Genomic DNA, 16,405 nt, shown 5'->3' with positions numbered 1-16,405 from the left:
TTACCCTAAGTACCATGTACAATTAATTATATAAACAATATCATTTCTCTGAACAGTCCCGTAGACCTTCAGAGGCATGTTGATGATATGCATGGCCTCGGGGAAATGCCGAGTCACCATGTATGTTTGGATCCAGACACATGTATACTCTTAATCAGAGTGTCCGTTTCTTATTATTGTAACACAAAGTTTTAAGGATTCGTAAATCCTATGCAAACATTCAGACTCATTATAAAAGGTTTGGGGCGTATTCACCTTTTCTGTTTATAATCAGTTTCTGTTACTGATTCCTGCTTTCTGTTTCCTTCTTCTTGTTTTGTTACCTCGGACCTATAGTACGAGAATAACCTTTGTATAAATAACTAGATCAACGATCTAGCTTCAGACCTTTAGTTCGTTTTGTATAGCTTTAACCTTGATAAAATCATTTATATAAAACATTTGGACCTTTAGTCCCTTTCTTTATTTACCAATTATAGGCTGCGTTTCTTCTTCAGGAAGAAACGTCTATACTGAGTTTCTTCTTCAAGAAGAAACATTGATCAAACTATATTCTTTGAATATTATATTTCTTAATAATAAAGAAATATTATTTTAACTATAACCTTTGCTTGAGAAAAGTTATATTATTCTTAATCGTAAACAAGGTTTGGCTATTCCTCCGACTATGGTTTAAGCCATTTATAATAATAATAAAATAATAACTTAGGCAGAACCCCTACCAAAAACGCACGGGTATTCGGAGTTAGATATTCCTAAGTTTATACGGGTAGCACTTCTACTCTATGCACATTTATCGAGGCGCTCTTGATCAACTCTTCTTGGCACGCAAATCGAGACGATGTTCAGATGTCACCGGGTCATGCACGTACTTCGAGACAGAATGTCGGGTTATTTTGGTGGCACGCACTTCGAGGAAATGTCGGTATTTGGCACCGATTACGAGGTGATATTTTCAGGTCGGTGGCACGCAAACGGTGTTTGGCACGTAAACCGAGGTAGAGAGAGTGTGAGATTCTAGAGAAAGAGTGGCTGTGGGTGTATGCAAATGAGTCGTAGCCCCTCCTATTTATAGCTAAAAACGAGTCCCATCGCGGTACGCGATGGGCTCCTTTTCTGACTCCGTCACGTATCGCGACCGACACATGTCGCCATGTGGCATGGCACGTCTGCCACGTGTCGCCACGTGGTCTGACACATTCTGCCACGTGTCGCCGGAGTGCGACACTTGTTGCTGACTCATCGCGTAGCGTGATGGGTCCCTGAATATTATTTTTCATTTTTGGTCCTTGGTCCTTAGTAGCTTGTCATATTTGGTCTAACTCTCGTTATCCAAAAATACTAAAGCGGCTCGTGGCGATGCGAGCGTGCGAAGTGCGCCATCAAAGCGCCACATTGCGCCCAACGCCCTTCGCCGTCGCCGTCGCCATCACTATCGTCCTCGTCCTCGCCCAGCGTGAGCGCGTGCGCGTGAACGTCTGGTGCTACGCACCCTCCGGTAGGACCACTTGGTGGATGATATTCATAAAAGAATATTACTATAGAAAATCTCTTCCTTATAAAGAGCTTCCATTTCTTTACCACTTTCCATGTGGGATGGATTCCATCTTCCTTATTTATACCTTAGTGGAATTCTTCCACTTTTTACATCTTCCAATGTGGGATGGAGTTTTCTTTCATGTAAGTAAACTTACTTAGGAAATATTTTTATTTCCTTATTTTTCTTATATTTCCTTATTTAATATTTTCTTATTTGCTTATCTTGAGATTATTTTTGATCCCTCAACTTTCCTAAGTTGTTAAATTTGGATCGAAATTTTGGGGATGTTACACTAATGGCGGCAATGGCAAGCACCAACCTGATAGATGTTATTCGCGGAATCGGTGAATACGTATCAAAGTAATCAAATCCTTCTCGTTGTTTATATCCTTTGATCACCAACCTTGCTTTATACTTATCGATGGTGTCATTAGGTTTCATCTTCTTCTTGAAGATCCACCGATATCCTAGTGGTTTACACCCTTGAGGAAGATCCACTAGTTCCCACGTATGATTTTGTAAGATAAAATCTATCTCACATTTGATGGCCTCCCTCCACAGAGGTCCTTCAGCAGAATTCACCGCTTGTTGATACGTTTGAGGTTCCTCTTCTACCATGTAGGTAAGGAAATCAAGGCCGAAGGATTTTTCAGTCCTTTGCCGTTTACTCTTTCTGATTTCAACCTCCCCTGCCTCATATTGTTCCCGAGGTTCATCTCAAGTACCCTCGTTTTGAATACTTTTCTCAACCGGTCTAGAATAGCTCGGTTTTCCTTTATCCTAACATGGGAACATATGTTCAAACCATGATGCATCCTTCGATTCCATTATGGTGCCATTGTTTATTCCAGGGTTCTTGGAATCATGCACAAGAAATCGAAATTCACCACCGGGAAGGGTATATCCTATAAATACACAATCCACGGTTTTGGGTCCTATTAGTAGGCGTTTTGGTCGAGTCATCACTACCTTGGCTAGGCACCCCCACACTCGCAAGTATTTACATGATGGTTTATTTCTCGTCCATAATTCATATGACGTTAGATCTTTCTTCTTATTGGGTATCATATTCAAGACATAGTTCGCCGATAAGATTGCTTTCCCCCACATGTCTGGGCTTACCCCAGAACTTATCATCATGACATTCATCATTTCTTTCAAGGTTCGGTTTTTACGTTCCGCTATGCCATTTGATTGAGGGCAGTAAGGAGGCGTGACTTCATGTATGATTCATTCTTTTTCACACAAGTCAACAAAAGATGAAACATATTCACCTCCTCGGTCACTCCTTACTCTTTTGATTTTTCGATTTAGTTGATTCTCAACTTCAGGTTTAAATAAGATAAACTTATCAACAGCCTCGTCCTTACTCTTAAGTAAGTAAACATAGCAATACCTTGTACTATCATCAATGAACGTGATAAAGTACTTGTTCCTACCACGAGTAGGAATTGCATTTAGATTACACACATTGGTGTGAATCATCTCGAGGGGTTCGGTAAATCGTTCAATATTTTTGAATGACGATCTCGCTTGTTTTGCTTCGACGCAAGTTTCACATTTATTATTTGAGTCGATATCGAATGTTGGTATACTATTAAGTTTAATCAAACGCCGAATGGAATTAAAATTAGCATGACCTAGTTTACCATGCCAAACATTAGAAGACTCAAGCATATAAGTAGAACTAGTAGCATTCTCATTCATTTCATTAAACACGGTTACATTCAACTTGAAAATACCATTGAGGGCATAGCCCTTACCAACATACAAACCATTTTTGGTAAACATGACTTTATCAGACTCAATCATCATTTTGAAACCAAACTTGCTCACTTGCCACCCCGACACAAGATTCTTACGAATTTCAGGAACATACAACACATTTGACAAAGTGAGTTCCTTTCACGAAGTCACCTTCAAAACCGCATTCCCCTCACCTTTGACTTCGGCCGTAGCAAAGTTTCCCATAAACACCTTTTCTCCATTAGTCACTTCTTTGAAAGCGCTAAAGAGACTTTTGTCAAAGCACACATGACGGGTAGCCCCGTATCGACCCACCAATCCTTGTTATTTTGCCCCACCAAGTTAACTTCGGTGACCATAATCGAGAGGTCCGTGACCACCGCAACAAGGTTCTCAACCTCTCGAACCATGTTCACTTGTTGAGCATTTTCTTTCTTTGGAAGCTTGCATTCATTGGCCCTATGGCCTTGCTTTCCACAATTATAAAAAGTTCCTTGGAACTTCTTTTTCTTCCCAACTCCCCCCTTAGGACCAAGGTTGAAGCCTTTCCCATGATTCTTCTTTCCACCGTTTTTATTACCCTTTGAAGATTGGCCATGTTCAACAACCTTGGCCTTTGTTGTTCCAGGACCGTCAATCCTTTTTAATGAAATTTTATTATCTTCTTCAATACGAAGACGAACAACAAGATCTTCAATGACCATCTCCTCTCGCTTATGCTTGAGATAATTCTTGAAATCGACCCAACTTGGTGGTAGCTTTTCAATAATACAAGCAACTTGGAATGTCTCACTAAGCGACATTCCTTCCGCATGAATATCATGTAGAATAACTTGCAAATCTTGGACTTGACTCATAACAGTTTTTGAGTCTATCATTTTAAAGTCCAAGAACTTAGCCACCACGAATTTCTTAGTACCGGCATCTTCCGTTTTGTATTTGCGGTCCAAAGACTCCCACAATTCTTTAGCAGTCTTGGCCTTACAATAACCTTATAAAGTGCATTCACCATGCCATTCAAGACATAGTTCCAGCACAAGAAATCCGAATGATTCCAAGCCTGAACCGTGCTCAACGATTGCGCATCCATAGCCCCTTCATCAATTTAGGGAACGGTTTCAGTCAAGAACCTCGCAAGGTTCAAAGTGGTCAAATAAAAGAACATCTTTTGTTGCCACTGTTTGAAATTCACACCGGTGAACTTTTCCGGTTTCTCTGCATGAGACGTGATTGTAGCAGGCAGCGGAGCAACCAAACCGGTTGTGACAGCAATAGCGGAAGTGACGATTGCAGAAACGGCAGTACTCATGGATTGGGATTCCATTCTGAAACGAAAATATAAGAATAATAATAAGTAATCTGTTTAAGTTTGTTAGAAAACTTGTATTCTATAATCCAGAAAAAGAAACGAAAATAAACGAAACAGTAAACCGGGCTTGTGTTTAACACAATTCCCTTAAACAGATTCGCGGTCTGTTCCCAGGGTACTCTGGTTCGTAACAGAATCGTAGCTCTGCCGGACTCGATCACTTGCCTGAAATGAAAACGAAAACAATATTGTTGCAATAAAGAAGAAGATGAAGTGTGTATGTTTTTGTGTGTCTAAATCTGAAGAATGGTCATGGTATTTATAACCAAGAATCATAATCAGATAATCAATTCTGATTTATAACCATTAAGAATATTAAAGAATAATAATATTCTTATAATGACCATTAGTGCAGAATAGAAACTGAATAATAATAATCATAATCATTATGATCATTAACGGTATTGACCAGACCAACAGATTTTGAATTTCAAAAACGAATTCAAAAAATCGTCTCACGCGGGCTCGGGTTTTTGGGACTGCGCACGAGTTCGATGAATTTCTAGTCCAGAAACCCAAATTTGCATTCCCCCCTGCGCGCGCGTAGGAGTTGTGGTAAAACATGTCATAAAGATTCAAATGAGTGGTAAAGGCTCTACCTTATATACCACTCATCATTTTGTTCCCAATCCGATGTGGGACAACCTTTACCACTTCTTTATTAAGACTTCATTCACACACACACTTTTACTTAAAACTTCCAACATGATTTTGGTTAATTGGATGTCTAGTATGAAATAGAGTTTACTTTGGTATTGGCTAGGCATAGGTTGGTAGCACTGCTTGTTCCACCCACAAAACGGTAACTGCGCTGCAACAAAAATGGAGTTCGGGTTGTAGTGCGGTAGTGGTAGAGACGTCATGTTGAGCGGCAGCAGTTGTTCGATTTTGTTTGGACTCGCTTTTTTTCAAAAAAGTGAAGATAATAAAGATTTAGGAGGCGATTGTTTATAGTTTCTGAAAAGTTATTTTGTATATACAAGTGAGTAAACATCCCCCCCTCTCCATTTTTCCGTTTAGTAATGATAATTTATATATACATACTAGCTTTTTTCCCCATATTACGAGGTTGCTTTACATTATTCGTTTCTAATATCTATATATTTTTTTGAATTTTAAGTTTGTTTATTGTAAACAAGTTAATACTATACTTAGATTTAATAATTAAAGAGTTTCACAAAATAAATGAGATGTTATAACTCGGTTTAAAACCTATATAGGTTTAGTGAGACCTATGAACCACTTATTTTTTACTATAAAATTGTTTCTTAGTTATAAATAATATCTTTTAAAAAAAATCAGATATTAGCTTTTATCCCCCGTACTACTAGGTTGTTTTACATTATTCGTTTCTAATATTTATATATTTTTTTGGATTTTAATGTTATTTATTTTAAGGAAGTTAATAATGTAATTAGGATTTAATGATAAAAGAGTTTCACAAATAATGAGATGTTATCACCCGTTATAAAAGCTATATTGGTTTGGTGATACCCATGACCCGCTTATTTTTTTTTACTATAAAATTGTTTCTTATTTACAAATAATTTTTTTAAAGTAACATATTAATTTTAGTATATCCCTATTTTATAGGAATTTTCATATCAAATAATTGGTGAGATTAATTTTTTAATTTAATGAGATGTTATAGCCCATTTAAAGATTATATAGGTTTGGAGAGACCCATACATGTGATTTCGGGTCAAATGCATGAGAAACCTTTATTTACAAATTAAGAAGTCTGGTGGCTTGAGAAAAAGTAAGGAGCAACCAGAAAGCTTTTTAAATGTTTCGTTTATATATATTTAAGATTCGGTGACCATTTCATGGGAAGAGGGAGAGAGAAAGCATGAGTGGAGTCACGAGAAGGGCTCACTTATGTGGACTACGGATCACACTGCACAGTGTGTCACACTTGACCATGCTGGCTCACATATGCTCACGTGAGCCGGCATGGCGGTGTGAGAATGCCCTTGCATAGTCTTACATGTAAATTCTATAAGAAATTCTTTCTTTAACATATCTCAAGTGCCCTGTTGTTCCTGCTTCCCTTGTTATAATCTTAAGCTTATTGTCCTTTAACTATTTTAGATTATTGCAAGTATAAGAGGGTAAGGAAGATAAAGTATAGCGATTTGGAGCATACCCGAGAAAAATACATTCAATCGATTTAGTCATTTAAGTAAAAGTTTACAAAGACGAATCCTCAAGAAATGGGTAGCAAATACATACATTGAGTATGCACATAGCCCCAAAAACATAGCAAAGAATTGGGGCTAGAAACTCACCTGAACTCGTTTCCTTTCAGAGCTAATGGTAATTCCTTTCTTTAATTGGGTACGACTAACTGTATAACAATTACACGTATCAATCAACTATCACTACCCATATCGTATTTCTAGTTTAATATAACCCTCAACGAACAGGGGTCCAGGGGCAGCGCCCCTGGCAGTGGGGTCTAGGGGCGGCAGCCCCTAGCGGGGTTCAGTGGGCAGAGCCCCTGGCTGGGGTTAAGCTGACAGATCAGCTTGGAAAAGTTTTATTTTCATTAACTGCCTTAACACAAATTTCATTGAAATTCTTAAATTATTATTTTATTCGCTAACTCATTCGTTATGACGAATGGAATCTGGTTAAGCATCATTCGCTTTCATATTCGCGATGAGGAATGACTTCATTCGTTATAACGAATGGTCTGATTCGTTATGAAAGCTTCCTTCTGGTTTAAGTATCATTCGTTATACCATCCGCTATAATCACTGGTTCCTTTCGTTATAACGAATGACTAGATTCATTACTTTATCTGTCACACCCTCAAAATCCACTAACGGAGTTTTACTGTCAGAGGGTGTGAACTAACAGGATCGGATTCATTAGTTATAATCAAACCATAAAAACGTTTAAATGAAAATAAGTGCGGAAGCGTAAAAACCAAAAGATAAAAGTTGCGTCACACAGGACGACTTAAAACCCCATAACAACAGTTTAAAAATCAGTATGCATAAACAAAAGAGTTTTCAAGCAATGCATGTTCCTATACCGCGCGCCCCGCCTCGGCTACCTGAGAATAACATACTAAAAGTGTCAACACGGGGTTGGTGAGTTCACAAGTTTATATAAAATAAAGCGTTTAGCGTTTGCGTTCAGCGTTTTGTGTTCAGCGTTTTGCGTTAAGCGTTTTGCGTTACCAGATAGTGTTATGTCAATTATATATCTATAGGTAGCTAGCCTATAAAACAAGTATTACTAAGTGTTCGACACCGAAGCTGACTGTTTATCATTTGCCTTGCCACCAGGTCTATCCCGACCATGGTATGTGTTTAGCCAAGATTACACCCACTCGACCTCCAGTCGAGTTTAGCGTTGGGTGGGGTTTGTCAAACCCAGTAGTACTACTCAACAATGACTCGCTATTATCCAATATTAAACGGTTCGATGTGAATGAAGGACTTTAGTTATTGCGTTTGCCACTTAGTCTTTACAAGTGATATATAATCTATATTAACAAAATCTTAAATGCGTTTTCGGAGTATGTTATCTCCCCCAAGTGAAAAGCGTTTGAAAACAGTTTAAAAAGGGGAAAGTGAAACTCACTGTTTGCGAAGAATTCTCAAAAACAAATCACCAAGTGATGCGCGTCACAGAAAACTCTCACTAGCGTTCTATAACAACAAGGAGATTTTTCTAAGTATCGGAACTATTATCGAGTCTCTAGACCCGGCACATAATTCTTAAGCACAAGATACGTTTCGTGTTTCGTTTGTGAATCGTGTATGAATTAACAAGTACATTTGTGATACGATACATGTGTGAACAATTATTTACGTGTCATGTATTAATAATGTATATCACTAGCAACTATTCCCCGCAGGGGCAATTTGGTCAAAACACCACAATTATTTAGCAAGTATTCCCCTCAGGGGCAATTTGGTCAAAACATAACAATTAACTAGCAACTAGCACTTTTCATGCATTTTCACAAAGTTCAGCAGCTAACTTTACCAAGACAGATTACTACTAGTAAAGATTACTCTAATTCACAGATCATAACTCATCAATTAATTCATCACAAGAGCACACATGTGTTAGGTTTCCAGAACATATTTTATTGTATTTTTATTCCACATAAACTTCTCACAATGATCAAAACATTACAGCAAACTCTCAACAGTCAAATTCATGCGCAACAGAATGTTATTTGTAATTCCCGTTAAATGAAAAATCCAACAAATGCAAGACCAATTGGGTTAGGTTCTTAACTCAACAAGTTAACTTCCAAAAGTGAAACCAACCCATTTGGTCTTGTAGTTCATGAGATATAATATTTACAAGACAACCTAACAGCAGGTCTCACAATTCAGATTTGCACAACGATTTTGTAAAATCATAAAAGTTAACTTTTACACGTCCACTAATTGCAAATTTATATTTCTTAGAAACTAGACTCAACATTGCACCTTGTAGTGTTAACAACCTCGACCAATTTCCACATTAACATTTAGTTACAGTTGTCTAATCATAACTTACAATCTGTCCAGTACCAGTTTTGACCTTTAATCACATTTAAATTGTTTGACCAACTAAAACACCTCCAAATTAGACGTGGTTGGACTTTCTGAAAACTAGACTCAGAGTACTACCTTGTAGACTCATAATTAGCTCAGTTTGCTTTTTATATTCAACAAGTTACACATCGTTCAAGTTTAACAATCACTGCTGTCAAAACTCAGCAAGCATAAACGATCATCTAACATGCATCCTATGCATACGACATAACTCCAAACATGTAAAGAACGTAATTAATCACCAAAATCAGTAATAACCCTCTAGGGTTTACAAACAATCAATGATTCATCAATCTTTCACCGTTCAAAATCACGTATGACTATCAATATCAAACACTAACACATAATCAATCATCCTCTAGCCAATACCAATCATGAAACACTTAATACATGATATTCAATAGTTAGGGTTTCATATTTTATACCTTAAAACGCAGGAATAGCCAAGAGACACGTGAGAGGTGCTTAGAAACGAGTGTAGGATGCTTCAATTGTGAAAACCAAGATCAAACAAGGGTGATATGTGTGTGTGTGTTGGCTGCCGATCGCAAGAGAGGGGAGTGGGGGGGCTGGCCGTCGGGTTTGGGAGGAGAGAAAGAGAGGATTAGGGTTTTAATATTATTAATAATAACAAGATGTTACACTTTAGTCCCTCAACTTCTAGTTTGCTAACTTTCTAGTATAATTAACTTAGTTCTTGTTTCTTGTTTAGCATCATACATAATATAATCAAGTAACACATATGTTAACATAAGATTATCACGTATTTGTTGTTTTGATGATCGTCATTTGTTCACCAATTGTTTGCGTCAACTCGTTTGCGTTTTGGTGCAAATTCCGAAAGACTACACATGTAGTAATTGTCAAGCGTCATTTAAACCCTTAGTTTAAATGTAATGAGATGTGCGTTATGGATCCAATGATCTTAAGTTTGAATTGACGGAGTTTGAGTTAACGGAGTTAACCTGAAATTGACGAGTGTCACATTATCAAGGCGAATGATGAGTAGTCCATTCGTGACCTCTATTAGACGAATGAAGGGTTCATTCGTTATGCATGCATTCTCATTAGTTATGATTGCCTAACGAATGACCAACGATTCCTTCAATCATGACGAATGAGCATCGGTCTTATCCAAAACTTTGATTCGGGGGTCAAGCTCAAAAACGTCAAGAACACAGATGGGTCAACAGAACCAGATCTGCAATTAAACTTCAAATCATGATGAAACAACACAAACTTGGTATCAATTAGCTCGGAATAACAACGCCTACTAACCGCAACCCACCAAACATCCAAACATTAAGGTTTAATGGTGCGTTTGATCGATGTTTATACTCGGTTCATTATAATCGATTAGCCTATCAAATGTTAATGGTTTTCACTGAGAATCATTGCGTTCGTTTAGTCTTTACCATTTGCACATATCTAGGGGGTACTAAAGAGCTGCACAAGTGTTCATTATAAAACGTACCTTTAAACGAATCGATTTACAAACGCGATATAGTCTTGATGTAGGGTTTGTTCGTCACGACGTTCTAGCACCAACGAGCTCGGGTCTTTTCCTCCGAATCTTGGTTCGGAATATAGAAGGTGTTTGTGTGTGTTTTGAAGGTGTAGGCTATAGTGTACAGATGGATGAAAATGAAAATGATTAGGGTTTAAGGTGTATTTATACTCCCTTAAGCCCATGGACCTAAGGCCTATTCCATCTCTTATTCCATCTTTTAAAGTCCAAGCCCACTCTCTAATAGTTTATTCACCCAATAGTGATAAATGACATATTATTGAATAAACAAAATTTCCTTTATTAATATTATCGAAAGTAGGATGTTACACTTCGCGTAGCACGGAGATCTCACACATATTCCTTCGCGTAGTGCGGAGGGACAAAATTGTGCCCATCGCCCGTGCCCGTAAGCGTGCACATCTGGTGCTTCACACTCTCTGCTAGGATCACTGGTGCATGTTTGGTGTATAAGAATATTACTATGGAATCCAATTTCCTTATAAAGAGCTTCCAAAATTTTCTTGTTTTCCATGTGGGAGGAAATTTTCTTTCCTTTTTATACCATGTGGAATGCTTCCACTTTTTTCATCTTTACATGTGGGATGAACTTACTTATTTTCTTAACATGAATTTCTTTTATTTCCTTATCTAAATTTCTCATTACTTATCTTGAGATTATTTTTGTTCCTTCAATTTTACCAAGTTGAAATTTGAATCGAAATTTTAGGGATTTTACAGTTAAAGATACTAATTGGAGTCTTTTAAATGCTTGCTTTGAAGTTTTTGGGGGAGTTTAGAAGTGATTTGAGGGCGTTTAGAAATAAAATGAGCATATATCGGTCTAGTAAATGAGTTACAAGACTATAATATATGAATTTTGGGGTTTTCGACTAGACAAATCTGAGTCTGATGTTATCTTAGCTCAAACTACACGAAAACAGGGCGAGAAATCTGTTGAGCTAGGCGAAGGATCTAAAAAACAGGAAAAAACCCTAGTTGATACTATAATCAATTTTTCAGCCCCCATTCGAGATATCTTCTCTTCCGGCAACCATAGATGACCTAAAAGGCGATTTTGCATCATCTCGGAGCTTCTAGTTCATCAAATCAGTCCATGTTCTCATCCTTTCATCAGTTAAGCGAGCTAATCATCATGCATATGCTAGGCTAAAACCTTTGTTATCACTTTAGGCAAGTGATCTGTGTAAACTTGCTATGCTCGAATTCTACGTACTTAATCATTTCAAAGCTTGATTGATTGTCTTATCTTATCTTGCTTTGTGTTTGTTTTGATTGTTTAAACAGTTTGTAGTAATCTGGTTATCATATTTTGCATCAACTTCCGTTGTGTTCATCAACATTTTGGATTAGGTTCTTATAGCCATTGATCTGATACCCGTTAGTCATTGCATAATAATTGACCTTCATATTTTAAAACTGGTAATTAGATAGATCGCGTTCAGTTGTGTCAACTGTTCGGACTAGAATCTGTTTGTCATCACAACCAAACTACTATGTCTAATAAATACTGCACAATCAGTTAACTTATTTCATGACTAGCTTGTTATCACATTACATGCACATGAAGTGAATTACTCTTTTCTCATAATTGTTTACAACTCAATTTGTGTCGCGTTTTTATAATCAAGACTAAAATCACTTTAAATATGATTGACATCGTTGGCCCAACTTAATAATTAAATAAAAATCATAAAAAAATATGTATTAAACTTGCAATTTCCACTGATTCTGTGTAAAGACGATTTACTTACTCGTACTAGTTATAGGTATTTAAGTCTTATAAATACTAATTTTTTATTATAGCACGCCATTTACATTAGACACGTGGTGGATTCATAGCAAAAGTCAACTCCCTTTGCCACATAGGCAATACCGCTGGCACAATTGTACCCCCGACCATTTCACCCAATGCAATTAGAAATCATGCCGTTCCTGTTCCATCACAGATGGTATGGTGGATTTCTGGAGTTAAGATATTAAAACCTTCACATAACAGGCAAGTTGCCTATCAATAAGGTTACTTATATTTAAGTCAGGAAAAATGGGTTGGTTGAGTAAGGTGGGGTTGAGTTTGGTCAAAACGAGATCAAGTGAAAATAAGTTCAGGTCCAAAAAGGTTTAGACTAAAATTGCAATAGTCTTAGGGTGTTTCTCGCCTTCTGAACCTGTTTTGAGTTAGCAAATGTTATCAAAGTGATTAATTTAACTCTTTGTTTAATCTAAATCTGTCTATATTGACGTCACATTGAGCCATTCTATAATTTAAATATACCCTAGTTAACCCTAGTGCAACTTTTTTTAGTACCAATCAACCTATATATTGATGAAAGAGTTATGATCCTCGGCTTACCTTCATGCTAAAATTTTGTACCAACAGGTACCTTTTTTGTTTTTATTTTTATTTTTCTATTGTTTTCTTTTTTTATTTTTTATGCATAAATGGATGTCATTGTAACTTAAAAATCAAAAAAATAATATTTTAGCCTTTTTATGTATATACATAAGTATTCATATTCATGTAAACTGTAGAGATGTTTTCACATCTAAGGGAATTCTTTTATTTTGCTTAAAATAAAAAAAAATTACTTTATTGTCCTGAAAGTGGATTAGTTTGTACATCATACGGTAAGATTATAAGTTAAATATTCAAAAAAATATATTTTTTTAGAACATCTGTTCTGAGTTAATTTAAGAGCGGAAAAGAAATGAAATAGAAGGAAAGAAAAATATTATTATGTTCTTTTTAAAGAAAGAAAAGAAAAAAGTTTATAGAAAATTTGTTCCTAAATTCATTAAATAAAGTAAAAGAAAACATATGGAAGGATAATAATGGGAAATAAATAGCAAGTTGGAAGAATATGTTTTTATCCAATTTAAAAATAAATAGAAAGAAAAGAAAAATAAAATAGGAAAAAAATTAAAAATAAAAATTTCCCTTTTTTTTCTTTCCTCTCACTAAAGTAGAAACATCAAAAATTATTTTGCTCATTTCACCGCTATAAAAAAATAGATATCTATACGTTGTAAACTTGTCACTACATGTTTTTACCAACCACGTACACTTAATTTATAAAATAGTTAATTTTGTGAAATGAAAAAGTCAAAATGACTGAAACGAGTCAAACATAAACAAATATAAATATGATCATTAAAACTCAGAGCTTTTATTAAATTCATGACAAAAAGTGAATACATGCAAAGCATGACAGAACATAAACAATAACCATCAAATAATCAATCTTTATCCTAATTCAGCATAACATTTAGTTCTTTTTCAAATTTCTCCATTGTCAAGATTGGCAAAGCAATTATTACAACAATTCCAGATTCCCCATTATCATTTTTAGAAGGCATGTAGACACTATAGACTCCGGGGATATCTTCATCATCATAAGGCAACCCAGCATAAAGTGCGTCACCCCAACCAAAGTTAACTTTGTTCCATCCAATTTTAGAAAGATCTGACACCATGTAATTAGAACGAAGTTTTAAACAAGGCCATCCTTTGACAACCATTGAGTCCATTGATGACCTTACATACTCTTCAGTAATCCTTGACTTCCCCTCCATTACAATCTCTATTGCATGACCTAATGGTTTATTGCATAGATCTCCGGCTTTTGAAACCACACCTGGCATGGCGATACAATTTCCATAATACCCATCAGGGATTGGGGGATTGAACTTCCCACGCGCGTTGCCAAAGATAGTTAGGTGGACATCCTGTTCTGGATCTAGTTGTTGTGCAATAGTACGACAACGCCAAAGAAAAGCTGTTAACAACTCAAAGGTGGTGCATGCTTTAAGATTTTCCGGAACAAACCTACGAAGGGCTGCCATCTCAGTAGGACCAAAGAAAAATGTTTTGTCGGCCATTTCATCCGTTACGATTGGGTCGTTGTCTTCAGCATTCGCCATATCGTAATATAACTCAGGATGAGGAAATGTGATACATGGCGGTTCCCTGGCACAAAGCAACTCCCTTTGCCACAAAGGCGATATTGATGGCACAACTTCACCCCGAGCCATTTCTGCCATTGCCATTAGAAATTGTGAAACTCCTGTTCCATCACACATGGTATGGTAGACTAATGGAGTAAAGGTAAAACCTCCGCATAACAGACGCGTCACCTGACAATAAAAATCATATTTTAAATTTTGTATCCGTAAGTATGCATGCTTTACACTTTTATGATTAATAGAACAACGATGAGAAAGAAATTTATAGGATACGTTTGATAATTTAAAAAGCTTTTAACTTAATCATTTTTAAATATATATTTATGTACATATATATTATGTGAGTTTGACAAGTATTACAACAATAGTCATGTCTTATCGGCTATTATCTCAACCTGAAGCCTCTATCTCTATGACTCTATCCTTAAAGTTTAGCATATATAGTAATAAATTCAATTCGGTGTAAGTAAACAATCATGTACGTTTAAGGTATCACCTGAATGTACGCCAACGGAGAGTTAACAATGCTCCTAGAGGTCGGAACATCACAAACGAGCTCTTTCACACAAGGAGGATATGGCGGGTGAAGCGTCTTCCCGAACTGCTCCAATGTGACGTCTGCCTCCGCCTCGATAAACACCACACCCTCCCCGGTGCAGTCCACCATCAGCTTCTTCCCTGGACCTTCCACTACCCGACCAGCAAGCGGGTAATAGAACACTAGCACCTTAGCCAAAGCGTCCCTGATCACGCTCGCAGGGTTTGTGTCTCCCATTTTCGGGTTGCTAGGGTAAAAGAAGATTAACGGGATTATATACTTAAGCGATGGATGAAGGTCAATGTCCAAGAGAGGCTTTAGTTCTCGCGGTGTGGGTGTTGCGGGTGTTATCAACTCGGGTGCATGTCGCTTGACTGCAAAGGTTAATGGTTGAGTAACTGCATTGCCGTTAATGTTAGTCATTGCAATTTGTTGGTGTGATGAGGTACTTGTTTCTTTTGGTTTGTGGATGGGTCCTTTTATAACTAGCCTATTGGTCACGTTTCATGGAAGATATAATGTGAACAAAATATCTGGAATTTTGTGCTAATCACTTTACCAATATTATGTAATTAACAAATTTCTAAATGTACAATGATATTGTTGTAAATGGTAAGTATTTCATTAATTCGAAGATGTGAATATGAAAATACGAAAACCTTTTAGTGGAGTAACGTATATACTCTTTTGACCCTACAGTCAATATTCACTTTCAAATCGAACTTTACTTTTTGGATTAATTCTTGGGTAAAATTAATAGAGGAAGAATATTAAGAAGAATGTATTAGTATTAGTGTTTACTGATTATGCTTAGGCAGAAAGGAAAGAGAAAAAAGAAATTAAGTGTAATTGGTTATTTGGGAGAGGATCCTTTATTTTCTAGTAAAATGCGTTGTTATTGTTGTTAATTCAGCCTGTATAACGTGGGACCTTAACGGCGAGGCAGTGTAGCTGATGTTAAGGGTCGACAACGCAGGCGAAATGTTGCTTTTTGCATCCCAACAACAACCAACTTAGGGGGTGTTTGGATGAACTTTTAAAACTTGCTTATTTGCTATTTGTTTGTTGAAAACAAAAAATGTATGGTAAAATAATTCCAAAAGCTTTAAAATGGAGCTTTTTAAAAGTTGTTTTTGCTTTTTAAAAAACAAATCTA

General features: G+C 36.6%; 1 protein-coding gene across 1 annotated transcript; it reads right to left on the bottom strand.

Moving 5' to 3' along the window:
• Window positions 1–13,812: 13,812 nt before the first annotated feature.
• LOC143600623 (benzyl alcohol O-benzoyltransferase-like) lies at window positions 13,813–16,059 on the bottom strand. Its single transcript, XM_077078252.1, has 2 exons — window positions 15,208–16,059; window positions 13,813–14,882 (listed from the first exon to the last, which is right to left on the bottom strand). The coding sequence occupies exons 1-2, from the start codon at window positions 15,670–15,672 to the stop codon at window positions 13,998–14,000; spliced, it is 1,350 nt and encodes a 449-aa protein (XP_076934367.1). The 5' UTR covers window positions 15,673–16,059; the 3' UTR covers window positions 13,813–13,997.
• Between the last annotated feature and the right edge of the window lie 346 nt (window positions 16,060–16,405).

This window comes from Bidens hawaiensis, unplaced genomic scaffold (assembly GCF_021521415.1).
Source record: "Bidens hawaiensis isolate Kalapana, Puna unplaced genomic scaffold, B.hawaiensis_p1.1 tig00054589_1, whole genome shotgun sequence".
Lineage (NCBI taxonomy): Eukaryota > Viridiplantae > Streptophyta > Magnoliopsida > Asterales > Asteraceae > Bidens > Bidens hawaiensis.
This window is presented reverse-complemented; position numbering and strand designations above follow the sequence as displayed.